Raw genomic sequence first — 23,415 nt, forward strand, 5'->3', positions numbered from 1 at the left:
GGGCGCTGTGTTTTTTGTTTTTAAGATGTTTTCACACATTTTTCAATGACTTTGATCTTTCAAAACGGGATGAACAGGTAAAGCCCAGCGGGCATTAAGTTTCATTAGAGGCCTAAAGTGGGCTTTGGTAGTCCTTCAAGTTCTTAGAGTGGTGCAGCTGATGGGATGGCCCTAATTTAAGGTTAAAGTCATTTTTAGGAGCTTTTGGGCTCAAAATTGTGCAATTTTTAATGTTTTTTGTGATTTTTTGAGTTTTTAGTTTGATTAATCTTAGGTTGATGTTTTGCGATGAAGACCTTCATGATGAAAAGTTGATGAAGGCCTTTAGCGAGACAAAATTAATTGTTATGACGATTTTATGAGCTATATGTTTTGGTACTACATACACAAACACTCAAAATGATACTAATTTTTGCAATTTTTTCATGTTTTTTGAAAATTTTTGTCATTTTTTGAGTGTTTCTATTGTCACAGGCCACGTATCTTCTTTAAACTTTGATAATAAGGCACTGCATGGTTTCTAATAACAATTGATTTTAACATTTTAATGTCTCTAAATTTGGCATTTTTTAACATAAAATTTGCAATTTTTTCAAGGTTTCCTAAAGTTTTTGTCAATTTTTGATATTTGTCCATTCTCAAGTGTCAGAAAACCTATTCCACGGTCTGATAAAAAGTTACTAAATGGTTGTTAGTTTCACTGGATTCATTTTTAACAATTTAACATTTCCGATTTCAGATATTTTTTTTAAAAGTTTGCACTTTTTTTCAAGTTTTTTCAAAACATTTGTCTTTTATTCATTTTTTCTTGCCTCAGTAGCCAGGTAGTCCCATCCAGGGTTTGATAGTATGACATGTTATTTAATAGTTGGCAGCGGGCAATTGAATGGTTGTCAACCTTTCAATAGAACAAATTTCTATTTTTTGAATTTCATGTTTTTTCTAAAAATTATTCCCTATCGATCTTTGAGCCAATGATTTTTGTAAGGCTTGGAATTGGGTTACTGGATAGCCTCTAGAGACACAGAAATGATTCTGAAGATATTAATGTCACAATATTCGGCAGCATTTCATTAAATTTTGCATTTGATTTCGTTTTTTTTTTTTCAAGTTTTCGGTAATTTTTGAGTTAATCGATCTTCTTAAATCAATTTTTTCAGGTCTTGCAGATCTAATACAGGACCGATTTCAGAAACAAAAGTTGGTTTTTAACAAATTTTTGAAATGGGTATATTTAAAGTGGTCAATTTTTGCCTTAGGGGTGAAAGCTGAAAGATTTTTAGCAATGAGTATATTTTTGTCTGGTTTGTTTGATTGTTTGTTTCTCGAGATGATGTTTGTTTTCTGATTTTTTGAGATGATTTTGTTTTTCTTTTGGCTGGCATTGCTCAATTGATCTGCTGGTCAGGTGGAGTTTTCTATGTTTTTCATTCAATTCTTTGAATTGTATTTCAGGACTTGTCCTGCTATGTTTTTTTAATTCGTCGTCCTCATCAATGATTCTTACGACCTGGCTTCTTAGAATTGACTTTTTTCAATGACTTCAGTGACTTATACTGCTTTGCAGTTAAAATTTGTGTACGTGACGTCATTTGCTCTGTTTTTAGGTCAATTGCGTGACTTACCTCACTCAAAAAATGACTTCTGAACTCACTTTATGAACTTTAAATTTTATAAACTTTAACGAGTTAAAGATCAATAGTGCATATAAGTAGTGCAAAACGTATATGCCCTAAATCTGAGTATTAGAGTGTTGAGTTTTTGATTTCGAATATTAATTTCGAAAAAGCTCTGTTAGGGCTTTTTTCTTTATAAAGCTTCTGTGTCTCATAAAAATGACAGTCCGAATCTAACCCAAAAAGTCTAGTGGTCTATTAAACGACTGGTGGTCAATCTGTCTATCTTGTTTCTTTAGTTGTTTCAATTCCATGTAAGGCCACACGCGTCTATCACGGCTATTTGGCAATATGGCGGCTATGTTTCTTGGAGTTAGACCCCCGCACTTCAGCACCCATCCCCTCCGCCACAATTGTACTCTCGTTGGGATTTACGTAAGCTAAATTTAGAGTTTACATTACGGGACTTAAATTACAGGATTCTTCTAGTCGTTTCCAGTATTCTAACGGCTATGTTTTTAATACGGGTTTTCGCTAGACATATTTTTAAAGCCCAGGGCATTAAATGTTTGCGCAGCTCTCTTAGAGCCTTAGTAGTCTCTGAGTATGCGATTCACCAAAACTGCGGAATAGATAGTAATTCATGGTGTAGGGCTGCTCTTAATTTAAGGTTTTGACCCCAGCTGGTTACTACCGAAGCCAACCGCTCGCCCGTTGTTTAAGAGCGATTCGCTTGACGTTGGTCGGTTACGTTTGCATTGCCGAAAAACCTTTGAGCTTAGAGAGCATTGTTTCAGTTTAGTTAGGATAGGATCTGAAGCCTCGCTGAGCAAATTGTTGGGATATATTTTTTTGTCTGATGAGAGAATATTGAAAAAGGTGCAGAACCTCGTGAAGTTACTGAGATAACTTTTTTGGACAAAAGAGTGATCGTTTTGGGCTTAGTTTGGTCTGTGTAACAAAGTTTTGTTTTGAAATTTGATTTTGAACTGAAATACCAACTGCAAGTGCTGAAAAATCAAGATTAAATAACTCAAATTTTAATTCAAAGCTTTTCAAATGTATGGATCCAATCGTCTTTATAATTGCCACTTTTATTATTAGTCCTTATCCCTTCACCTTCATCGGTATATTGAGCAAGATTAAGACGATCAAAGAGTTTTTACTAGGCTCGACAGCTCCTCAATTTGATATTATTGCTTAACTATTTGACATTTTTCCCTTCAGCAAGGTTCCAGTTTTTCAACTTTTTGCTTGAGATACTCTGAATTTCTCCAGGCTAGTTTCAATCTTCGATTATTTGATTGAAAGCGGATTTTACAGGGGAACAAAGTAAGCTATAATTCGTGTATTCTAGCTTGAAAGAACAAAAAAAATACATGATTAACCTGCAGCTGCCACGTGATTCAACGCCGCAAACTCCAAACAAGCGATTTCGTTGAACTTTTCCTGCCGTTCTTTGACCGTTCTCTTACTTCTTTGATGTGCATTAGGTCATTTCTTACAGTCATTGGCAGAGCTGAATTGTGTTTTAAGTATTTGGATAATGAAAGACGTCTCTTTTTATGACTTTTCACACTTTTGAAGACGATGTCAATGACGGACGCCTGTATAATAAAGAAAACAGTCAATGTTAACGTTCTGTGTGATGGCCACCGTCAGCCTCTCAAATGGCTATTATTTGGGCGCTCTCCTTTTTATTACAATACAAGGAATTTGAATTGTATTGGTGCGCTGTCTTTTTTTAAGATCTGTTCACGCTGTTTTCGGCTTTTTCACATCAGTGAGATGTCAAATTAGAGTGGTGATTTTGGTCACACTGAAATAGTAAAGGGAGCAAAAAATTGAGTAGGTTTGAGGTGTGACTTTTTCAAAATACTTTTAAAGCTGAGTGAGAAGTTGGTGTTTGAACAGTTTGGCGGTTTTTGTGATGCTTTTTTTTGAGGTGCGTCATTTTGACTTCTGTTTTCAGAGTTTCCGCTGTTTCATTGCTTTTAAGACGGTACATAGGTGTTCTGATTTTGCCTATTTGCCTTTGCTTGAATTCATTAAGGGGCAGCTAAAACTTTTTATGACTTTGCCACGACTTGTTGTCATAAATTATTAATGAATTTTATATTTTGCCCCCCTTTAAAATCATGTTGTCTTTTCACTTGGTATCTTCAATGAAAGGTCTCTTTGGTTGCTGATAAGGCATAGGAAAACCCAATTAATGGATTGAGGTAATAGCTAGTGGTTTTCATAACTTTGACACTACTTTTTCTCAAAAATTTTGAGTGAGTTTTTGAGTTCTGCAAGTATTTATTGTGCTTTTTGATGTCTTTTCGTTTAATCTTATTGGGGAGAGGTCTCTGATACTGCTAATATAGGTTCCTTTTATCGATTTAATTGTTTTTGTTTTCAATAATAATTATCGAATCTTTTGAGTTTTGCGAGTTTTTCTTTTCATTTTTGTCATCTTAACTCTTGGTTTCAGTATTGACAGGTCTCATTGGTTGCTAAAAACGCTTCGATTGAAGCAAGTTATTTCAGTTAATAGCTATTGCGTTTTTGTGACTTGTCGTTTTTCGTTTTTAATAAACCTTAGTGATTTTGTTTTTTAAATTTGCTATTATTTGTTGTAATTATTGCTGTCTTATCACTTAATCTCATCGATGACAGGTATCAACGGTGATTGTTGAGTACTCGGTTAATTGATTTTTTTGTATCCTTCAGTAGCTGTTGCGTTCTGTGACTTTTGTACTTCTGTGAATTTCAAAAAGTTTCAGCGAATTTTTTTGCGATTTTTGGTTATTTTTGTCTTGTCATTCAATATTAGTGAGAGGACCCATCGACTTTTAATGACAGATTTCTAATGAGAAAACGAGGAATATAGTTGGCAGTTTTAATTCCTAGCAGTTGTTTTGATTTTCATTCTGTTTATTCAATAAATAAAAGTTGATTTTCTTAGGCTTGATTGTTTTTGTTGTTCTTGCGTTGTTTTATTACTTAGTTTCATTACTAACAGCTCTCATTTGCCCTCTAAAGAGGAGTAAATGATTGCCAGGTCATAAATTAATACAATTCTTTGAATTGCATTTCGGGACTTGTTCTGCTAGAATCTAGCTGAAACCACGCTGAATTGGAACAATTTTCGATACTTTGGTCTTTTTTTTCTTTTTAATAGCCGCCGTCAGCCTCTCAAAACGGCTATTATTTAGGTGCACTCCTTTTTTAATTCGCTTTACCTTTTGATCACGTTTTTTGTTTTACATAAGTCACGATTTTCACGTTTGACTTCTGACTTATTTTACCCACTGTTTCAACTGAGTGGATTTTAAATTCTTTCAAGCATTGATTTACGCAATATAGTGAATACGGTCAATGTCAAAAGAGCAAAATCAAAGGAGACGGGATAAACCGATAAAGCCCGGTCATTAAGTCATTGAGAATTAGGTTATCAAAGTTCATTAGTGTTTGCTAGCTGATATCGGTATTAAGTTTATAAGCTTTCAGGTTAGAAGCTGAATTAAGTGTAGTTTTAGAATCTGACTGAAACTGCGCCAAATTAGAACACTTTTTGACACTGTAAAAAAAACAGAAAAAGAAATCAGTCAATTTGTTTTTTTTCTGTTTCAATCCCGATGTGCATCACTTTATCACTTTGTTTTTCGACTTTATTTTGATTATTTCATTTCCTTCAGTTTTATCCATGCTTTGGTTAATAAACAGAGCATTCAATAAATTTTTAGCGCTGGTATATTATAGTTACAATGGACGTGAAACCATTGAGTTTCGGTATAATTAAATAGGGAAGAACTTCAGTGACAAGATTTTAAGATTTTAGTGGAAAGAAGTAGTGAAAAATGAGGGTCCTTCATGCTGCGATTAAATTTCCCAAATGTTGGTCATTAGCAAAGGGTAGGCGGAGTTAATAAAAGTGTATTCATTAAAACACAAGGTAGATACTCTTTGAACAGGATTGAAGCTCGTCTGAAACTCAAGAATGGCCTTGTTTTCCCTCTTTGTTTGTTTTCCCAGGAAAAATGAGACGGTCAAAAAGTACATATCCTTCAGATGGAATTTGTATGTAATTGAAACTCTCTGTGCTCTGCTAAATATATTGAAATTGAACTACTAATCTGAGTTAATTGATTTTATAAGTTTAAATTGAACACTTTTTGTGACTAACTACTTGTTTTGTTCGAATGGATAAATGAAGTGTATATTTTGCAAAACTCTTGACGCACATGGAAGTAATAAAATAACAGAAACAACACCGGAAAACTGTGAATTTCAGATGTTTGGCAAAAAAGGGGTCTTTCCCATTATAGCCCCCCCCCCCCCCAATGAAAACATAGCCCCCCCCCCCCCCCCCCAATGAAAACATAGCCCCCCCATTATGGTATATTTACCATGATTGGGGGGCTATAGGTTATCTGACCACTAAGCTGGGGGGGGGGGGGGGGCTATAATGGGAAAGACCCAAAAAAGTTACCATGAGCACTATTATTTTCGGCGATATCTGCCATTTACTAAAGACCTCTATAGGGGGAGGGATGCCGTGTTTATACTTATAGCATACAGGGGCTATAATTTTATGGGGCGACTAAATGACACATAAATTTCTCCAATAGATATAGCTTCTTTTTGAGCACTTTACCCGCTATATCGTGGAGCTTGTTGGTCGATGAATCGGAAGTAATCTTTCGAACCCCTTTGGGGTCGAGTTTTTAAGACACGAGAGAGACCCCAAGATTGCAAAGTTTCCATGTAGGACTCAGAGAACGAAAATGAAGACCTGTCCCATAACCCCGACCCATGTAAAAATTATCATCTTTTCTATGATAAATGGGGTCTTTCCCATTATAGCCCCCCACCCCCATGAAAATATAGCCCCTCCCCCATTATGGTATAATTACTATGGTTTGGGGGCTATAGGTTATCTGACCACTAAGCTGGGGGGGGGGGGGGCTATAATGGGAAAGACCCGATAAATGTTTAAAAATTTTGTAGCGTATATAAATTGTGTATCTATTCTGTATCTATCCCAAATTGTAATAGCGCTTCACTAACCATCGGCAATACAAATCTTTGCGAACCACGCAATCTTTTGTTCACTCATAATTTTGAAATAAATTTATGTTCGCCAGGAGAAGGAAACTCTTCTAAGCATGAACAGAATCATTTTTATTGTAAAAATATTAGAATCCTTCTAATGGTGTGTTTGGTTTTCGGTTGTACGGTCGCCAACATGAAAGACAGCTTTTTAAGATTAGCCTTTCATTAAAGTAGGATAATAGGGGGAAAGTCTGGTCTTTGAAGATTGGTAATTGGATAGCACGATTAATGAGAACAGTGTACATGTAAAGTAAATGTGAATTCGAAAAGAAGTTTGAAGTCGGAGTTGCCTTTGTTTCAAAGAAATAAGAAAATTCAGATATGATATGATGAGAGAGATTGATGTCTGAACACACGTGCAGATTATTTATTTCAACTTCAAACTTGATCTGTCGTTTTGAGTCTTTCCACATTTGATCTATTTTAACCTCTAATGTAAATTCACTCAAAGATGTGAATTAAGAGCAAACGGTTAAATAAATATTTACGTTATATAGTAAGTTAGTCATAATTAAACTCATTAAATATAATAAAGTGGTAAGAAATTATCAAGTATAGTTATAACAACCCGGTAGGTATTAAAAAAAACGAACGTTTGAATTGCGAATGCGGGATTCGAGATTGGGTTGTTTTAGTTTTTTTTTGTTGAAATTAACAACTTCAATTTAATTGATCTTACCTTGTTTTCTGTGCTCTATCTTTTTCTTTGGAAAATCGACAAAGTAAGTTTTCAGAATATTGAATTAAACTGAATAGGTTATTTATAAAAGCTTGTTGAGAAAAAGCTCAACTAACTGGATTGTAAGCAGAAAAGTATCAAGTGTCGTTTGGGCGAAGGAACATGGCCAACGGAACAAATTCTCAATTAGCTCTTGAAACACGCAAAAGCTAAATAAATTGCGTGCCAAATTGTGTTATCAATAATAAATACACTATGGTCCAGTGGCACGAAAGTAAAACAAAGCTTGAGCGGAAAGGCGCTATAAGATTAATAGATTAATAGCTGGAACATTATACTGCCTAAGGAATAATAATGGGGTAGGGCTGTTACATCACCCCGCTTAGGAAGGACATGTCCTCATGTCCCACTATTCTGTCTCCGAACCCGATGAGGACGATGAGCTCGAAGAACGCGAGCGAGGCTTCCTTTTTATTTTCTTGTTTTGTGGATTATGATTTCCCCGAAGTAATTGAGAACGCAGGGAGCGGAATTCGTTTTGGAGACCTCTGAGGTGACGACAGGTCGTTGAACAGGACTCAGAGGCAGACATAGTGTCCGTATTCACCCCTGCATTGCGGACCTTAGAGGATTTTGGCTTTTTAGGTTGTTTTTTCTCCAGCGTAACAACCTTCGCGGAGAGCAGACGATTTGCCGTCCGAGAATCATCTAGCATTTGATTCAGCTCGGAAATGCGAGCTTTTAGTTTGTCGATCTCATTGGTAGCCTGGTAAAGGTCACGCTCGTGAGCCTCACGAGATCGACGAAGTCGAATAAGTTGATCTCGAAGGTCGCGATTTTCAGCCGAGTTGTCAACAGGGATAGCGACTAGATCCGCAGGATCCAGCAGAGGCCTTCGCCTTGCATTGTAAGGATCCTGAAGGCGAACTTTCCCATTGCGGTAAAATTCAACAACCCGCAACACGGCATGCAAATTTGCTGAATACACCAAACCGTTGAGGCGTAAGGGACCGTTGCGAGGTGGACCCATAGCCTGGCGTGAATTGCTTCCTTCGAGCGGGCTGCTTCTCGAACCCGAAGCTGCTGTTGCAGAAGCAGTCTGAACGACTGGAATGTTTTTGGAAGGCGGACAAAAGATGATTGTCATTTCATCCGAAGAAGCAGATGAGCAGACATCCGTGTGCGGCTGAGGATCCCGATTTTGCGAGAGGTTTTGACGGAACTCAAGCGACTGATCACTTGCCCAGTTGCCAGTTATTCCTGTATCTGCTTGAGAGTCCATACTATCGTCCAGCAACGGAATTGCAGGCGAAGAAGCACCTGAAAGAAGATCTGTGTCCAGAAGAATATCAGGGCCTGGAGAAGCAGGCATAGTGTTGATTGACTCTGAGCTTGTCGACATCTAAAACAAGCAATGTCAATCATTTGTGTACAGAAGTGCATCAGGGCTGCTAGTGATTGATGAACGAAAAGAAAAAAATTTTGAATGAAGCAAAAGACAAAAATCAGAAAGCGGCAGTTTTTTTTTTTTCTAAGACAGAACACTGTAGGCGATAAAGAGTCAACCTGTGCTTAAATTTTTGTTGTGTAGCGGGCAGAATTTAATTGTGCTGACGGATAAATTGAATCAACTATTACAGTGCGATTATCAGGGTTCCCATCAGTTTCATTGACAAGTTGGTCATGATTGACAGGCGCAGATGCGTGTATATTATTTATGTGATTTTGAAGCATCTGCGTAAAAGGCGCAAGGGGGTTAAGAAGCCGGAAAACTGTCCAGAAAGGAACTCCATGAGAAAGGAGCCTAAGCGCAAATACAAGTTTCAATATATAGATAAAGAGCCCTAGAAGCGCTAAAGTTGTTAGCGTAATTACAGTGCACCTCTCGGCGTAGTACCAACCACCACTCGCAACAGATTGCAAATCAATCAAATATTTCCAAGCCGCCAAATTTTCTAGTTCTTCGGAAACGCTTGGATTAAAATGCATTAAACCAGGATGAGAATATTGGCTGCGAGGACCAAGATATACTTCTCGTCCCGAAATTGTTCGGCGCGAGTATTTTAGAACCCGAGCCTTTGCGCTCTGCCTCAAGTTCTGATAAGAAAAGAGACCAGCGGTGTGTAATGAAGGTAAGTTATCACTAAAATCTAGATGGCTGAAAACACTTAGAGATTCGGGCGTACGTGCGACCGAATAATCATCTCCATAGTGCATCCAGATGCCTTCAGACGTGCGGTACATGTAAGGTGCTATGGGATCACAAGCAGTCAAAGTATAGTTTGGATACACAACTTGTGTTATCGGATTCATGAAACGAATTTGCGTATCATTGCCCAAAAGAACAGGAACTTCCTCTGTGCAGTAGGGGAAGTCTGCAATTCGAGCTTCGACTTTAACACATTTGTGGACGTAAAGAACAGCTCCCGCTTTTTCAGCATGTATGCCTAACATGGAACCGGATCCGAGGAAGAGATTAGGATTGTCCAAGTTTGACGCTAAAGAAATGAGTCCATTTAAGATCATCTGACGCGTATTGCAAATTTCATTTTTGATGAAATTTACAATTCGTTGACGCGAAAGATGCGCGTTGACATGCACAAACTCAATTTTTGTCCCATAGACTAAGTTTGGAATTGCATCTGTGTTGTAATCTATTTCCGGAAGTTGCTCCGTTATAGGTTCAATGACAAAGTAAACACCAGAGTAGGTTGTTGGTCGGACCTTATATGAGCAAACACTAACAGTTGTGTTCAGAAGTTCTATATAAAAGACGCGGGAATCATCCCTGGAAGCAGTTTTTCCACTCAAATACATTGAATCAGCAGAAGAGATCTGAACGCCAGGATGCTCCGGAGAGAACTCAAATATTGATTTAATCTCACACTGACCGTAGAAATGCGGTAAATAGGTGATTGAGTCATGCTGAAAGTCAGAACCTGGAAAACTGCAGGACGTGGATCTTTCATTGGGATCTGTCAAGATTAAGGACCATGGAGAGCTGGTTTTGTCCAAAGTTGCGACTACTTTGCCGATGGTTAATTTTGCGTTTATAACACCAGATGCGTGAATTTTCGATCCACCTGGGGTAATCCAATCCACAGGCCAGGTGAAGTAAATTCCAGCTTTCTTGCCACCACGCATGAAAGAGTACGAATAGTCAAATACCTTGAAATTGCCAGGTTTGTATGGTCTACCATCAAACAAAAGATCCCCCTCAGTCATTTTAAAATTTTCATCTGCAAAACCTGGAAGTTTGAAATTGCGACCACTCCAAATTGCTCTGCAAACCCAAGTTTCTAATGCATAGAAAGTAGGCACTAGGCGAGAATACTCTTTTAAATACACAGAATCATCAAATCGGGCAGAATGCGCTAATCCGGTAACAGCGTAAGAAGCTTGAAACATGCAAAAACTCATTTGAATATCAACTTCGGGCGCATGAAGAACCAAACCACCAAAAGTAATGTTTTTGGTGCTTAATTTATCAGGCGTACACTGTTCACTCGGAAGAAGCGAGTAAATTTTTGTTGTGAGAACTTCCTCGATGTCATAGCCTACAAGTGTAGAGAAACTGCAATCTACTAGGCAAGTGAACAACAGCAACACTTGCTGCACAAAGAGCATCTAAACAAATCACTCAACATCACTGTCTGAATCAAAATAAGCTAAACGGAAAAATCCTGGATGCCGTGCATGATCAGCAACAGCTCTACGCGGTCGTTGAGGAACTGTTGTGGAACCTGAACCACTTTGATTTTCTGACAAAAAAACTGGCGGTGACGGAATGGCGGAACTTGTAGGGTTAGTAGTGTTTTGTAACCTATCAGAGGTAGAAGCCTGTCTTTCAGATAAATCAACCAACACAAGATCATCGTCTTCAGGGACGATGGGTTGAGGACTTGGTCTTACAGTTTGGTTGGAACGATTTCTGCGCAACCGCTGGTCTGATGGTGTAAAAGGTTTAATGCGATCGTAATGAGCAATCTGTTGTTTTTGAGTTTTGACGTCTTGTAGAACAAAATTAATTTGGTTAATAACCTTTTTCACGCAATGAGGTCCAGACCAGAAGCTCTTTAATTTAGGAGTTTGACCCTGTGAGCACACTGGTGAACGAAGAAGCACCAGGTCTCCTTCCTTATACGAAGGACCATGCTTCTTTTTGTCAAAGATAGCTTTTTGTCGGCGCATTTCCCATCCGTTTTTCTGAATTACGGACTCGAAAATGGTGGAAGATTCAACTAAACGTTGAAAAACATAATCCCGATGACCAACAATTGGAGTGGGCAATGTTGGATATAGCATATCAACAGGCATGCGCATTTCTTTCCCAAAAACTAATCGGAAAGGCGATTGACCTGTCGACTCATGAACTGCAGAACGATAGGCCATCATGAAAGATTGAAGATGAACAGACCAAACTTCATGCCGTTCTGCGCAGTACTTTGCCAACCCATCTTCCAAAGTGCGATTTATGCGTTCCACTTTTGCATTTCCTTGCGGGTGGTAAGGAGTAGATCTTGAGCTGGTTAACTGCAGCTTATTGCACATATCTGCGAAAAGGCGCGATGTGAACTGCGAACCGTTGTCACTGTGAATATATTCAGGTACACCAAATCGGGTGACCCATTGATCTAAGAAAGTGCTACAGATTGTCTCAGCCTTGATGTTCTGTAGGGGTGCAGCCTCGAACCAGCGAGTAAAATGGTCTCCAATCATTAGGATGTATTTATAAAATTTCTCATTCAACCGACTTTCTGGGAGAGGGCCAAGGATATCAACTGACACGCAAAGAAAAGGTTCATAGAATGCCCAGAGCTGCATTTCTTGCTGATGTGATTGTTTGGGATTCTTTCGTTTTTGACAAGTTGCACAACCTGAGATCCAGGAGTCCACATCATTTTTCAATCCTGGCCAGTAAAATCGCTGACGTACCCGATCAAGAGTTTTCTTATTGCCTAAATGTCCTGAAGCAGGTGAATCATGCAACTGAAGAAGAACTTTTTGAACCTGGTTAAGTGGAACGCAACACTGATGGAAAAGTGTAGATCCATCCAGTTGTTGAAATAGCCGGTACAAAACACCATCAATAATTTTCAATGTCTCGAATTGCTGCCAGTAACACTGCAAAGCAGATGGTCTACCAAACATTAAGGATCGAGGTGGTTTCTCACCTGTTCGACACCATGATTTGACTACAGACAGAGTTTTATCCTGATCTTGCGTTTCTGAAAAGTGCGGAGACGAAGAAACAGATGTGACAGAAGTAGCAGATAAATTCAAAGGTGGTAATCTGGAAAGAGCATCAGCATTTGCAATAGTTTTTCCAGGCCGATGGACAATTTCAAAATTGAACATACTTAATTTTTCTAGCCAACGCGCTACTATTGCATCAGGCTCTTTGAACGAATAGAGCCAAACGAGGGCGCGATGGTCAGTAATTATCTGAAATTTTTGCCCAAGAAGAAATTCTTTGAAGTATGATGTGAAGAACACCACAGCAAAGAGTTCACGTTTCGTAGCCGAGTAGTTTCTTTGACCTTTTTGCAGCACTTTGCTAGCATATGCAATAACCTTTTCACCATTTTTCTGTTTTTGAGATAGCACTGCGCCAATTCCAGTAAGCGATGCGTCAGTACAAAGAACGAATTGATCCTTTTCATTTGGAAAACCTAAGATTGGAGCGGATACTAGCGCTGTTTTCAATTTCTCGAAAGCTTTTTGGCAGTCTGCTGTCCAATGGAACGTTGTTGTTTTATTCATCAATTGGTACAGAGGGTTCGCAATCAAACCAAAATTGAGAACAAACTTTCTATAGAAGCCAACAAGGCCCATGAACGATCTTAACTGACGAATAGTTTGTGGAACTGGGTATTTCTCCACAGCTGCTATTTTAGCAGGATCAGTGTGTATCCCGTCAGCAGAGACTACATGACCCAGAAATACTAACTTCGTTTGGAATAAGGAACATTTGGCAGGTGAAATTTTCAATTTTGCTTCCCGTATGCGTTGGAACACAAGTTGAAGACGATGTATGTGTTCCTCGAAAGAACGACCAAAGACTATAATATCATCAAGATAAACCAGGACAATTTCATATGTCAACCCTGATAAAACAATTTCCATTAGTCTTTGAAATGCTCCAGGGGCATTGCAAAGACCCATTGGCATCCGTTTCCACTGATACAGTCCAAACGGCGTAATGAAAGAAGTAAGGTGTCGATCTTCTTCATCAATCTCCATTTGATGAAATCCACTGCAAAGGTCGAGGCTAGAGAAGAAAATGCTTCCCTCGAGATTATTTAGAATATCTGATATGCGCGGAAGAGGCCACGATGTTTTGACTGTTTGGGCATTTAGTTTCCGATAGTCAATAACAAGACGATATGACCCGTCACGTTTCGGAACTAACACGGTTGGAGCTGCCCACTCGGAATGAGTAGGAGATATGAGATCTTTTTCTTGGAGTTTGGTTATCTTATCCTTGAGATCTTTTCTTTTAGAAGGATTCATTGATCTGTATGGCACTCGGCTAGGCTGGGCGTCATCTTTCAACTGAATACGCAGTTTATGCAAATTACATGAGCCTAGATCCCATTTGTCGGTAGCAAACACGTCTGCAAACTGCTTGAGTAGACTAAAAGCGTCCTTTTGTTGTTTTTTAGTGAGAGTGCTGAACTTTGATTTAAACAACTGCATCAAAGTTTCAGCTGAATTGATGTCAACAGCATTGAAACCAACAGTTTGAAGGACAGTCTCGTTGTAGGGTAAGATTTGCGCAATAGTTTGCGAAGGATATAAAGTTACGGAATTACAAGTAGGGTTAAGTACTCTTAGCCAAAATTCATTTTGAGAAACTGTTACAAGAGACGAGGCCACTAAAAGGGAGTTTAAACTGGTGAAACCTACGTGGGGCTCAACCAAACCCACAGTCGCGTCAGACGAAGTACGCGAACTGCTTGAAGAAAACTTATGCGCATGATGTGACTTTAGATTACATTTTACGAGTGCTTCACTTCGAGGTGGAATAAGGAAACGCGAAGTTACAGAACAAAGCGAAGTCTCAGTTGTCGGAGAATTATCCTCAAACCACTGAGACAACGGACTGATACATTCCAGTACTGCGTCACCTACATCTAATAAACCCCGAGAGAAGTCTACTGCACATTTTTGTTTGTGTAGGAGATCAAAACCGACCACACAAGGAACACTGAGGTGGGCACAAATGTAAAATTTGAAAGAAAACATGGGACCATTTTTAAACCAACGACATGGAAGCAAGCACATACCCTTAAATTGAAGCATAGAGCCATTTATGGCGGATGCTTGGATATCAGATGCTTCCAATGTAAGCGAAGGGCTAAAGTTGCTGAACTTGCCAAAAACATCGGCACGAATTACACTAATTGAAGCACCTGAATCAATCAGGGCAGGCAGTATATTATCGGCGATTATTATTTTGGAAAGAAGCGACTGTATGCCAAAAATACGCTTGTTTTGTGCCATGGGTTATTAAAAATGGAGAACAAACTCTTTCAAGGTGGACTATGGCGATAGAAGAAGCTATCGGTTAGAGTATGGTTTTGACTCTGGGCAATTACGTCGCTGATGTTGAGAAGAACCACAGTTCCAACAATTTTTGCAATTATTTTTAGTATGACCTTTACGATTACAACCATAACAAATAGTTGGTCCGGTGAACCTGACTTTTCTTTCATTACTGATTGAACGACTGTGTGAATTGTCAAGAAACGTTTTTCGCGGAGAGGAAGATTGACGACGTTCTCCGTGTTGCGATGGGCTACGAGAGAAAGTAGGTGACTTGCGTTTGTTAAACGGAGACAATCTGTAAGGAGAGTTGCTCCTGCGACCCGATTTTTTGTTCATCGGACGAGAACGTGGTTGGTAACTAACTTGTCCGGCCATGAGTTTATCAACTTTACGCGAAAGTGCTTCAATGGAACTCACAGAAGTAGATGAAGGCGCAGTCTCATTTGCATTTGCTTCAAGACGGTAAATTGCGTCGAAGTGGAGTGCTGATTCTAAGGCCGCGTTAATGTCAGCCGGCTTGTTCTTTCTTAACTCTACCCTTACATGAATATTGTGAAGGCCATCAATGAAAGATTGAAGCACAATATGGTCTCTGATTGCCTGCTTGTCTTGGGGATAAGCCTTATTAGCTAGAAGTTTGAGCTCAGCTAAAAATTCACTTACTTTTTCGGACTCGCCTTGAATACGTTTTGCAAGGGATGACCGAAAAAATTCAGGAGGTTCCTGATATTGGCGCAAAAATTGCTTTTTAAGCTCTGAATAATCATTTTTTGTTGCGTCATCTAATGACTGATAAAATTCGATAGCACTGCCTCGTAAGCGCAAGGGAAAAATAGTATGACGCTTATCAATGTAAACCTGTTGACCAGCGCTGTCGTGTTGCGGAGTTCCATCACTATTGAATGCTTTTTTTAGCCAATTTTGTAACGAACTCAAGAGTTCGAATTGTGTTATATAGGCCTGAATATCACTTGTTCCGTTAAAAGGCTCCGGTAGAAGAAGTTTAGCTTCCAGAGCTGCGTCAGCCATTTGTTATTAATTACATGGAAATAAAAAATGCTGCACAAAGTTCCAACCTTGCGATTGGACCGGCAAGTCAGATATCGGTTGTTCAAAATTGTGGGGACCAGAAAAAGCTGGCCTCTAAGAGATAACAGAAAAGAACGCAGAGACTTTTTTTTTTTTAACTTAGGATTTCAGGTCTCTCGTCTTAAGTTATGTATCGTTGAGGTTGCCGTAGCAGCCGCCGAAACCTCCCTTGCTAAGCCCCTTAGTCTTACTACGTGGGACCTACAAACACTGGGAATGTAGAAGCTGCGGAAGCAAGGAGCGTCTATTTTCCGATAAATCGGATAACGCTTGAGAAGCCTCTGAAATCAGTACCTATTTGTCAAAGCGTTCTAAAGTTAAAGGCAATTATTGCTCATCTAAGAAAAAGAACAACCGTTATCTGTCAAGCAGATCACAAAAACGACCGAATATTTGAGTTATTTTTCTCTTTTTTTTTTTTTTTTTTTTTTGAAAAGAAGGTAAAGAAAAAGCAGATGTTCCTGAAAATTGCAGGATAGCTTATTTTGGAAAAAAAATCCCACTCCTGTCACCAATATAACAACCCGGTAGGTATTAAAAAAAACGAACGTTTGAATTGCGAATGCGGGATTCGAGATTGGGTTGTTTTAGTTTTTTTTTGTTGAAATTAACAACTTCAATTTAATTGATCTTACCTTGTTTTCTGTGCTCTATCTTTTTCTTTGGAAAATCGACAAAGTAAGTTTTCAGAATATTGAATTAAACTGAATAGGTTATTTATAAAAGCTTGTTGAGAAAAAGCTCAACTAACTGGATTGTAAGCAGAAAAGTATCAAGTGTCGTTTGGGCGAAGGAACATGGCCAGCGGAACAAATTCTCAATTAGCTCTTGAAACACGCAAAAGCTAAATAAATTGCGTGCCAAATTGTGTTATCAATAATAAATACACTATGGTCCAGTGGCACGAAAGTAAAACAAAGCTTGAGCGGAAAGGCGCTATAAGATTAATAGATTAATAGCTGGAACATTATACTGCCTAAGGAATAATAATGGGGTAGGGCTGTTACATAGTTTTGGCTATTTGTCCTCATGCCCAAGTTCCCAGCTTTCTGTTCATCGGCGTTTTCTTATGCTTGCTTTGCAAAAATCTGTTGAATTGTGTCTGAATATTGTAGTCTTTTTCGCTGCCCTGATATGATTCTTTAGTTGTCTCGAATGAAGTTTGAAGCAATTATTGTAAAAGTGTATGCCTTTTTAATGCAAAGTTTTTCATTTCAAAGAACGTTTCGATTCCATTTCTCGAGTGACTTTCACACTTAACTCTTTGATTTTTCGATTGATTTGCAATGTGCGCATTCAGAAATTAAGTTTGTTGCTAAAGTTCAACGCATTGTGAAAGATGACCGTACATAGCCCGTATAGCGTAGAGGTTAATGTCCGAGAATTTATCTAGCCCATGCTCCTTTTTGCCGCGCTAGTCGCTAAAGAACAATTTGTCTGACGTTAAACGGTTTGTTTTTTTTATCAAAAGCCACCCTCATCTTCTTAGCTGGCTATTAGAGCGTCTATTTATTTTACAATTCAAAGAATTTGAACTGTATTGGCGCTTTAGCGCGCTGTCCTTAAGATAGAAATCAGATTGGGGACGTAATTTTGGTCACGCTGAAAGATGTTGTGGATGGAAAAATCAAGTGGTTCTACAGCTTGAATTTTTTTGCTGTAATATTATAGAGTGAGAAAGTGTTTGAAGAAAATTGGCTTTCTCGATTGTGGTTTTTTGTTAGCATGCCGCAATTTGATTTTGAGTTTAGCTATTCTTCAATGGTTTCGGATTTGCACTGTTGTTTTCCCAATCAGTTTTTGTACTTTCTAGGTCTAGTTTAATCAATTGTCATTGTTAACTCAATGAAAATTCTTTAAGTTGTAGGTCATTATTCGTGCTGTTTGTTTTGATGAGCTAGTTCAAAATTTACTATGAAATTGTTCAACATTTACTGTGACATCTTTTTGACTTCCTTAGGCTAGTTGCAGTCTTCTCTCATTCTGCTTAAAATGCTTTTAACCAGCAGTTGCTTAGCAAAGCATTCAAAATGAACAGATAGAATACCGAAAATCCTCCGCTCTTTTGTTTTATATGTTTTAGGTTCCATCTCTAATGCTTTTATGTATTGAAAATAGTCCCTGTCTTCTCTCATTATGAAACAGGGGTAAGTCTAATTGCAAAATGAAATAAAAAACTTAGCACTTCAAATTTTTTTTAAAGCTGTAAGCTAAGCGAAACTATATTGCGGTGCTCTTGGTTTTTACAATTCAAAGAATTTGATTACAATTCAAAGAATTTGAATTGTTTAGGGGCTTTGTCTTTTTTCTGCACACATTTTCATGTTTTTTGAAGTCAAATAGGAGTTGTGATTTTGGCTACGCCGAAACAGAAAGTGGAGCATGAGTGGTTTTGCGGCGTGAAATGTTTTTGCTTTAATTTTCAAGTAGAGTGAGAAAACGGTGTTTGAACAAACATTTGCTTTCTCGCTAGTGGTTTTTTTTGTTCACATGCGGCAATTTCACTTTGATTTTTGCTGTTTTTCCAATTGTTCGATCGGACTTTTTTCGATGTGGTTTTTCCGATCTTTTCATGGTTTATTCTAGGCCTAGTTTTTTTTCAACCAAATTTCTCTTTCTCGCTAGTGGTTTTTGTTGTTGACATTGATTTTCAGTTTTTTTTTTTAATTTTTTTTTCTGGAAATGGTTTTTCCAATTCACTCATAGTCCGTTCTTAGTCTAGTCTTTGTTTAGTCAATGAAAATTTATTGAATTCTATGTCAGGACTTCTGCTATTTTTTTTGTTTCGTCGGCTGAGGCTCATTTTTCGTTTTACATTTGTTCACACAGCAAAGCTGAACAAGTCAAGTTTTTGTGAGTGACTTTTGCCTCTCACTAACGGATTTTGCGCGTGTGACATCATTTGTCACTCTCTTTAGCCAACGTTTTTAGTTCATTTGCGTCATTAGATTTTGATCATGCGTGACTTACCTCACTCAATAAAATGAGTTTAATTTCTGTTTCTAAATGAAATTTTACTTGTCTCTAAGAGTACTTAGGTTTGCGCCTGTTGAGGAAGAAGAACTTTTTGTTGTAAAGGTTCAACTCTGGTAGCATTGTACCCTCACCCCGGCCTTTTTTTGCGGCAAAGAGAACTAAATTAAATTTAATTCGTTTTAGACAGTAATCACATCTACCAACAGCGCCACTAATTATTATACATTGTTTGTCTTCAGGCAGTGGTGGACGTGTCATCCAAGTTGAGTGAGATGAGTGAAGTGATCAGAGGAGAGAAGGAGCAGGTCAGACTCATGCAAGACAGGATTGCCCAGTTGGACTCGAGCTGCAACAGAACCCTTCCCCTGGAAGAAGCCACTCGCGCCCAGAAACAGGGGAGTCGCTATAATACGCTATCAATAGTTTTTTTTATAAAAACTAGTTAAATTCATTATATAACCTAAAAGGTTGAACATAATTGAAAAAAAAACTTTTAAGATGTGTTGCTATCAAATGTAAGTATCTTCGGAAAACAATAATTCTTCAATTAATAAATATGCACAGTTATGTAAAATGGAAATCTGGGGTCTGAACAATCTGCAATCTTGCTTTGGGCAAACTTGTGATAGAGCAGTAGAAGATATTTAGTTTGATCTGATTGTTGTGTGTAGGCTTCTGACGATGCAGCTGGAGCTGAGAAGAAATCGAAGGAACTGCAGAATACTCTCTCAGAGACAAAAGACACTGTGGATCTGCTAAAGGTCACATTGGAAAACACACCATTCCTCACTCCTCAAGAGGTACAATATAGCATGTTTAATTGCTCTTGAACGAAGTTCATAGCAGTTATTGTAAACGTATTGGTCTTTTTATGCAAATTGTTCGCTTGACCATTTTGCGCTTTTCTTCTAGAACATTCTTTGACTTCGAAAGTTATTTTTTCACGCTTTCGTTCTTCATTTTTTAGTGATCTCTATTGCTCTCACTCCAAAGTAAAGCTTGTTGCTAATATAAATTCGGTTACAGCATAGCAAAAAGGAGGGACTGATAGCCGAGTGTTGAGTGCGTCTGGCTAAGAATCGGTCAAGTATTTTTTCTACCCGCCTGTCGTTCGAGGGCAATTCTTTCGACATTAGTCGGTTTATGTTCATTTCAATAGAGGCTCCTCTTACATTTTAGCCCATAAAAAACTATTTACTAACACCCCTTCAACTTAACTCTCCATCAATCCCCTCCCGCCCTAGAATATGACAACCAATAAATGATATTTTACTTCACACTTTTACTATAATATTGTAATTGTTAATGGCCAGGATCGCCTCTCATTTCATTAGGCTTCACAAATCATTACAAAAACAAGCATTAGTTTGTTCATCAAAACTTTTGAAAAGAAAAATATTGTTCGTGTGATGGGAGCAGATCCGCTTGCATCGGGGTCCCTGGCAGTGGTGGACAGAATTGATATGATAACAATTTTTGACTACAGACGTCCAATTAAGCGAGCGAGAGAATATATTTGAAGTGCATTTTTGAGAATGAAACTCGGTAGGCTAAACTATAATAGATGGACGTTAAATTGAAATCTAAATTCTGCACTTGCTTGGTTAGTGCGGTTGTGAACAGTTTTGCGATGTGTGATGGATGTTTACTGAAAATCTAGGTAAATAATTGTAGTACTTTGATGTCTTATTTGTCCACAAGTTTTCAATTCTCTCTGTTAAACTATACATAACTTCAGGATTTCTGTTAATTTAAATAATGAAATGATATATCCATTTCTCCAACCTATTTTGAGTTTTCCAGAAAAAGTGTCTGTGTGTGTGTTGCAGGTAGCCGATTTCGAGGACATTGTAGGCAAATTGAACGAGTTGTCGGATGGAGTTGATATCGAACAGATGAAAGACATGGCAGATGAGATGGAGAGAAAAGTCGACATTATGGACCAAATGCTTACCCAATATGAGGCTAGTATCAGAGCTCCAGCTTCTGAATTTTATAATTTCAGTTAACTACCACCACTGTACTATTCAAGTGGCTCCATATAGTTCTGAAAAGTTACTTAAAAAATTTAACTTAGTCAAAATCAGAACGTTTTTGCCTGGGACCCCGCGCCCGGAAATTTGGACTAAAATGGCAATAAATAGAACGTTAGCTAACCCAAAGAAACGTAACAGAAACTGCCAGTAGCCCACTAGCAACAAATTCCAGAGTTATTATTAATTGCTCTCGAACGAAGTTTGCGGCAAATATGGTCAACGTGTTGGTCTTTTTATTAATAGACGCCGTCACCCTCTCGACGGCTAGTATTTAGGTGTTCTCATTTTTAAAATACAAAGAAATTGAATTATATTGGGGTGCTGTCTTTTTTGAAGATCTTTACATGTTTTCATTATTTTTGAAGTCAAATTGAAGTGGTGATTTTGGTCACGCCGAAACAGGAAGTGCAGCGAAAAAGTGGTTTTGCGGCGTAAAATTTTCACTAGTGAGAAAATGGTGTTTGAACAAAAATTCGATTTCTCGCTATTGGTTTTTTAATAGCCGCACAGCGATAGCTGGGGCTATTATTGGCTTTCTCTTGGTTTTTTTATTTGGTTGTCATGATTTTTGTTACCATCATATGACGTCACAGCCACTTTTTGTTCATTCGTTCATGCAATTTCAACTGAAATCAGTTGAAATTCAGTTGAAATTGCATGAACGAATGAACAAAAAGTGGCTGTGACGTCATATGGTGGTAACAAAAATCATGACAACCAAATAAAAAAAACCAAGAGAAAGCCAATAATAGCCCCAGCTATCGCTGTGCGGCTATTAAAAAACCAATAGCGAGAAATCGAATTTTTGTTCAAACACCATTTTCTCACTAGTGAAAATTTTACGCCGCAAAACCACTTTTTCGCTGCACTTCCTGTTTCGGCGTGACCAAAATCACCACTTCAATTTGACTTCAAAAATAATGAAAACATGTAAAGATCTTCAAAAAAGACAGCACCCCAATATAATTCAATTTCTTTGTATTTTAAAAATGAGAACACCTAAATACTAGCCGTCGAGAGGGTGACGGCGTCTATTAATAAAAAGACCAACACGTTGACCATATATGCCGCAAACTTCGTTCGAGAGCAATTAATAATAACTCTGGAATTTGTTGCTAGTGGGCTACTGGCAGTTTCTGTTACGTTTCTTTGGGTTAGCTAACGTTCTATTTATTGCCATTTTAGTCCAAATTTCCGGGCGCGGTGTCCCAGGCAAAAACGAATCCTTTTACTCATTGAGTTATCTAATGCAGTGAATAATATCAAAGTCAAAAGAAACGGGATAAACATGTAATGCCCGGTCTTTAAGTCATAGTGCATTAGGGTATCAAAGTTCATTGAAGCGATGGCTAAGTGGCATTGGTATTATGCTTAATAGCATTCAATTTAGAAGCTGATTTAAGTGTTTAATTGCTCTTGAACGCAGTTCATAGCAATCATTGTAAACGTGTGTGTCTTTTTTATGCAAATTTTTCGCTTGACAGTTTTGAGCTTTTCTAGTACATTCTTTGACTTCTCAAGTGGTTTTTTCACGCTTTCGTTCTTCATTTTTGAGTGATCTCTATTGCTCTGAAGTAAAGCTAATATAAATTCGGTTGCAGAATAAGTGAGGTATGTGATCTGTAGCGCAGTGGTTAGTAGTTGTGGCTGTGGATCGGGAGGGCAGTGGTTCAATCCCGGCGGGGGAAAAATTTTTGCACCCATAATTTGATCTAGGCTACAGCCCCTGAATTAAATTGCCTCGGTTTATGTTTTTAGAATCTAACCAAATATGCAGAGTATTGCACACCAAAAAAGAACACCAAGAAAAATCATGTTATTATCTTTTAGTCTTTTTCCTGTTTCGATCCCAATGTGAGTCGAGCAGGTCAACGGCGGCTATCTTCTGGCAGTTTGCCGCTATGTTGCAAATTTTTTTCTCGACTGATTTAACTTTTTTGCCATTTACTTTTTTGTTTCCCTTGATCTAAATTTCGCTCATTCACAATTTTTAGCCGTTTTACTCAAGTTACGGCAATTCAACTCTAAAAGTCAAATGAAAAGTGCGCCAAATTTGTCATTTTTTTTTCAATTTAAATTTCATTACTGCTTTTAGTGGTATATAACATCTAATGACGCCATTTGAAGCCCCCGTAGTGATTTTACAGTGCGCACTAGTTTTTCGAGGGTAATTCTTCCGACTTTTGTCGGTTGTGTTTTCTAAATTGACATTCTCAAGTAAAGTATGCAACAATTTTTAGGCCGTGTTGGTCTTTGTCAAGCATTGTTTTTTTGTCCTTTTGGTTTTCGTTTTTGTGGCTTGAATTTTACCTGTAGCGTGAATTTGACCTGTGGCGTGATTTTTTCCACGCACCGTTTTTGAATTGGT

At 38.1% G+C, this 23,415-nt stretch overlaps 2 protein-coding genes and 1 long non-coding RNA gene across 3 annotated transcripts in view; 2 read left to right on the plus strand and 1 right to left on the minus strand.

The window, feature by feature from the left end:
• The window catches only part of LOC142353881 (multidrug resistance-associated protein 1-like), a 653,144-nt gene that overhangs the window by 411,000 nt on the left and 218,729 nt on the right, over positions 1–23,415 (plus strand).
• Positions 1–23,415, plus strand: part of LOC142354170 (laminin-like protein lam-2) — a 134,898-nt gene that overhangs the window by 99,226 nt on the left and 12,257 nt on the right. Inside the window, 3 exon segments of the mRNA XM_075406432.1 lie at positions 19,251–19,404; positions 19,681–19,811; positions 20,841–20,975. Coding sequence (XP_075262547.1) covers positions 19,251–19,404; positions 19,681–19,811; positions 20,841–20,975 — 420 coding nt within the window.
• Positions 1,839–7,034, minus strand: LOC142354394 (uncharacterized). The gene is made up of 3 exons (XR_012761083.1): positions 6,672–7,034; positions 3,005–3,223; positions 1,839–2,056 (listed from the first exon to the last, which is right to left on the minus strand). It is a non-coding gene; the product is annotated as an uncharacterized LOC142354394 (long non-coding RNA).

The sequence above is a fragment of the Convolutriloba macropyga genome, chromosome 15, assembly GCF_964194025.1.
Source record: "Convolutriloba macropyga chromosome 15, txConMacr16.3, whole genome shotgun sequence".
Taxonomy (NCBI): Eukaryota; Metazoa; Xenacoelomorpha; order Acoela; family Convolutidae; genus Convolutriloba; species Convolutriloba macropyga.